Genomic DNA, 3,920 nt, shown 5'->3' with positions numbered 1-3,920 from the left:
CACCAAAATGAAGTCAATTTCAATCTCTCTCTCTCTCTTTCCCTCCCGTACATATACACACACTCATACATATATATGGTCACAATAGAAAGGCAGGTAGATCAGAAGTCTCAGTTGCTGACAAACAGGGAGGGAGGGTGAGCCAGAGGTACCTTCTCCCCCATTGTAGAGAAAAGTGAAGTTATTTTAGAGCCCCGTTACATCTTCAAGCCTTTTTATGAGATAACAGAGGAAATAAAGAGGGCTCAGTCCTTCTACTGTCCATATTTCATTCTCAAATCTGTTATTAGAGGAATGATTCTGATCTGCACCTGGCACACACATGCCCTTTTGCTTGTTGGGCCTTCCTAAAATGTTAGAGTGTGATGACAGATGGAGTTGTCTGGGTACATTTATGTGCATTTAAGGGTAATAGTGTATGTGCTCTTTAAGAGCTGAGTGTTTGAGCCTCTGTTTGTGTGTAATTGAGTGTGCATGTGTGGGAGTGAAATTATGGAATGTGTATGCTCATAGCACTGAGTGAAAATAAAAGATTGTATAAATCGTGTGGCATGTGGAATTGTGTGTGCCTGTGCGTGTGCAGTATTTTTTTTTTTTTAAGTAAGCCACTTTAGATCTTGTCGCCTCCCCTGTCTTCTGTGATTGATTTTGCGAGGCTAATGGTGCGTAAAAGGGCCGGTGAGATCTGGGGGCGCCTCCTAGCCTGACGTCAGAGAGAGAGTTTAAAACAGAGGGAGACGGTTGAGAGCACACAAGCCGCTTTAGGAGCGAGGTTCAGAGCCATCGCTGCTGCCTGCTGATCCGCGCCTAGAGTTTGACCAGCCACTCTCCAGCTCGGCTTTCCCGGCGCCGCGAGATGCTGTCCTGCCGCCTCCAGTGCGCGCTGGCTGCGCTGTCCATCGTCCTGGCCCTGGGCGGTGTCACCGGCGCTCCCTCGGACCCCAGACTCCGTCAGTTTCTGCAGAAGTCCCTGGCTGCTGCCGCAGGGAAGCAGGTAAGGAGACTCCCTCGACGTCTCCCGGATTCTCCAGCCCTCCCTAAGCCTTGCTCCTGCCCCATTGGTTTGGACGTATGGGATGCTTAATCCTTCTAAAGAGTTTCGGTGATTTTCTGGGTCCCTCAGCTCCCAAAGCTCTTGAGAAAACTTTCAAAGGCTAGAATCCCCTTCTAACTCTTTTTTTCCCCATGATAAGCGCAGTCGGTCACAGTTCAGGTGAGTTCTTACTTGGCATTCAAGAAAATTCCAAGACCTGGGTAGTTGGGCACGAAGCGATGATGGCGTCTATCCCTGGTGCTGACCCTGGGAAGCGCTGACCCAGGTGCTGAAACGCAGACCTCTGAAGCTGCTACCTCTTAGCGTACCTCACTTCCAAACGTCGGGACTAGGGCAAAGGGGCAATCTAAAGACCGAACGCCGTATGCTCGAGATTGTGAGAAGTCTCGTTCCCTACAGTTTACTTGGTAAAAATGGTAAAACAATTCTACTTTGTAGCTCGTGATATGAAAATTGAATTAAACTGTTGGCACACACTTTATCTTACCAGAACGGTCTGTGTGTGTGTGTGTGTGTGCGTGCGTGTGTGTGTGTGTGTTAAGTCTACAGGGACAGAAAGGTTGCAGAAACATTTGAGCTCTTAAAGCCTTTTTGTGTAACTTGGTAATTATAGCAACTATCCTTATTTTTATATCCTTGATTGATTTTAAATGTAACAAAAAATACGCAGCTGTAAAAACTGGATTTTGTGTGTGACCAAATCTGTTCTTTAATTTAGGCTTTTCAAATTTTTTCCATTGTCCTCCCCACTTCTCTTTCTCTCTTTTTCTATGCCTTCTGCCCTATACAGGAACTGGCCAAGTACTTCTTGGCAGAGCTTCTGTCTGAACCCAACCAGACAGAGAATGATGCCCTGGAACCTGAGGATCTGTCCCAGGCTGCTGACCAGGATGAAATGAGGCTTGAGCTGCAGAGATCTGCTAACTCCAACCCGGCTATGGCACCCCGAGAACGCAAAGCTGGCTGCAAGAATTTCTTCTGGAAGACTTTCACATCCTGTTAGCTTTCTTAATTAGTATTGTCCATATCAGACCTCTGATCCCTCGCCCCCACACCCCATCTCTCTTCCCTAATCCTCCAAATCTTCAGCGAGACCCTTGCATTAGAAATTGAAAACTGTAAATATAAAATAAAATTATGGTGAAATTATGAAAAATGTGAATTTGATTTCTATTGAGTAAATCTTTCTGTTCAATAATACATAATAAGCTTGATTGGTGGTTTCAGTAAAGTTATTTGAGACAGGCACTCCAATGTTCACAAATATCTATTTAAAATTCTCGGTGGCAATAAAGTTTACTTTTTAAATGATAACTATTATAACATGAGTCATTTTAAACAGAAATAATTTCACATAACTCTATGCAGTCAAACTTTAATTCAATGATAATTACTGGGAGAGGCTGACATAAACATTAATTACATATTAAATACACCTAAATTATATGTTGGACTATTGAAATCAGTGTGTATGAATAGTTAGGCTGAAAAATCCAACTATCTACCAGGTTGATATGTAAAATACATAACATATGAAAAGATGGAAGGAAAAAAGTCATTTAGTGGTTGAGGAAAAATCTGGCTTAAATAGCTAAAATGAGGTTCTGAATTTGTTTCTAGTTTGTAAACATTTATCTAGAGAAATACCATTGCTTTTGTATCTTCTTTGACAGTCCTCTCTAATTGAGCAGTGCTAAATTACTGTTTTAAAAACAAGCTTTTAAGATATTTTTTCTCAGGAAGAAATGTCACTTTTATTATAAGATTCCTTCTGGAAGTACTATAGGTTGCAAGAAACCCATATTGGCTTGCCTCACTGAATGCTATCTATATTGCAGATATTGGAGCTCAAAATCATAATTATGAAATAGCTGAAGGAGACATCTCAAGTCTTCTCTTAATTTTATCAATATGGGAGTCAAATAAAAACACAAAAATTATTCTCAAACACTCAGTAAAGGTGGTAGTCTTACAACAACATGCTAAATGGGATCACTCAAGACAGAATGAAAACACTGCTAATTTAACTTCCCAAGACCTAAAGAGATATCCTTTGGGGGATGTGTGTTTTAGCTATAAACTGCATTTCTGCATAGCTACTGGAATAAAAACCAAACATAAATATGTAGGTTCAATATAAATCCTTGTAGGATAAACTAACTGATAGTATCATATAAACATTTAAGAGGAGCTTAATATTTTATAGAAAATATTTGTGTTAGATAATACACATTTGAATGTGGCTGGCTTAGAGGAAGTTAACTTCTAACAGCTGATCAAACAAAAGAAAAAAAGCCAAGCCACTTTACTAATCTCTGTGAAAACAGAACATCCTTTGATGTTCTGGTATATCTTTTATTTACAAGACCTTTAGGTGTGGGGATTAATGCATGTCCACTTATGGGATCTATCTGTGCTAAAGGCCTTATGTACATCTGGCTACCAAAAACTCAGTGGAGTAATAGCATCATACTATAATTAAAGCACAGATGAGAACACAACTTAATGATTTTCTGGGCCGTGTATGAGTGTCAGGGGATTTTGAGTTTTTAGTACCATCTTTGTTGTCAGTTCTCAATAGTAGTATGAAAATAATTGGCTTGGGAGGCTGAGGTGGGTGCATCATGAGGTCAGGAGATAGAGACCATCCTGGCTAACACGGGAAACCCCGTCTCTACTAAAAAAAATACAAAAAATTAGCCAGGTGTGGTGGCGGGTGCCTGTATTCCCAGCTACTCGGGAGGCTGAGGCAGGAGAATGGCGTGAACCTGGGAGGCGGAGCTTGCAGTGAGCAGAGATTGCACCCCTGAACTCCAGCCTGGGCAACAGAGTGAGACTCCATTTAAAAAAAAAAAAAAAAAAAAGA

General features: G+C 41.3%; 1 protein-coding gene across 1 annotated transcript; it reads left to right on the top strand.

Annotated features, from left to right (window-relative positions):
* Positions 1-738: 738 nt before the first annotated feature.
* On the top strand, positions 739-2,210 carry SST (somatostatin). Its single transcript, XM_063622325.1, has 2 exons — positions 739-994; positions 1,845-2,210. The coding sequence occupies exons 1-2, from the start codon at positions 857-859 to the stop codon at positions 2,055-2,057; spliced, it is 351 nt and encodes a 116-aa protein (XP_063478395.1). The 5' UTR covers positions 739-856; the 3' UTR covers positions 2,058-2,210.
* Positions 2,211-3,920: the final 1,710 nt, after the last annotated feature.

Source organism: Symphalangus syndactylus, chromosome 17 (genome assembly GCF_028878055.3).
Source record: "Symphalangus syndactylus isolate Jambi chromosome 17, NHGRI_mSymSyn1-v2.1_pri, whole genome shotgun sequence".
Classification (NCBI taxonomy): domain Eukaryota; kingdom Metazoa; phylum Chordata; class Mammalia; order Primates; family Hylobatidae; genus Symphalangus; species Symphalangus syndactylus.
The sequence above is the reverse complement of the archived record's forward strand: the minus strand, read 5'-3'. Positions and strand labels throughout refer to the sequence as shown.

Bases quoted from the DNA above. Each gene is read 5' to 3' on its own strand.
- SST (XM_063622325.1), top strand. From the start codon at position 857: ATGCTGTCCTGCCGCCTCCAGTGCGCGCTGGCTGCGCTGTCCATCGTC. The intron at 995-1,844 runs GTAAGGAGACTC...TGCCCTATACAG, and splicing joins CTGCTGCCGCAGGGAAGCAG to GAACTGGCCAAGTACTTCTT.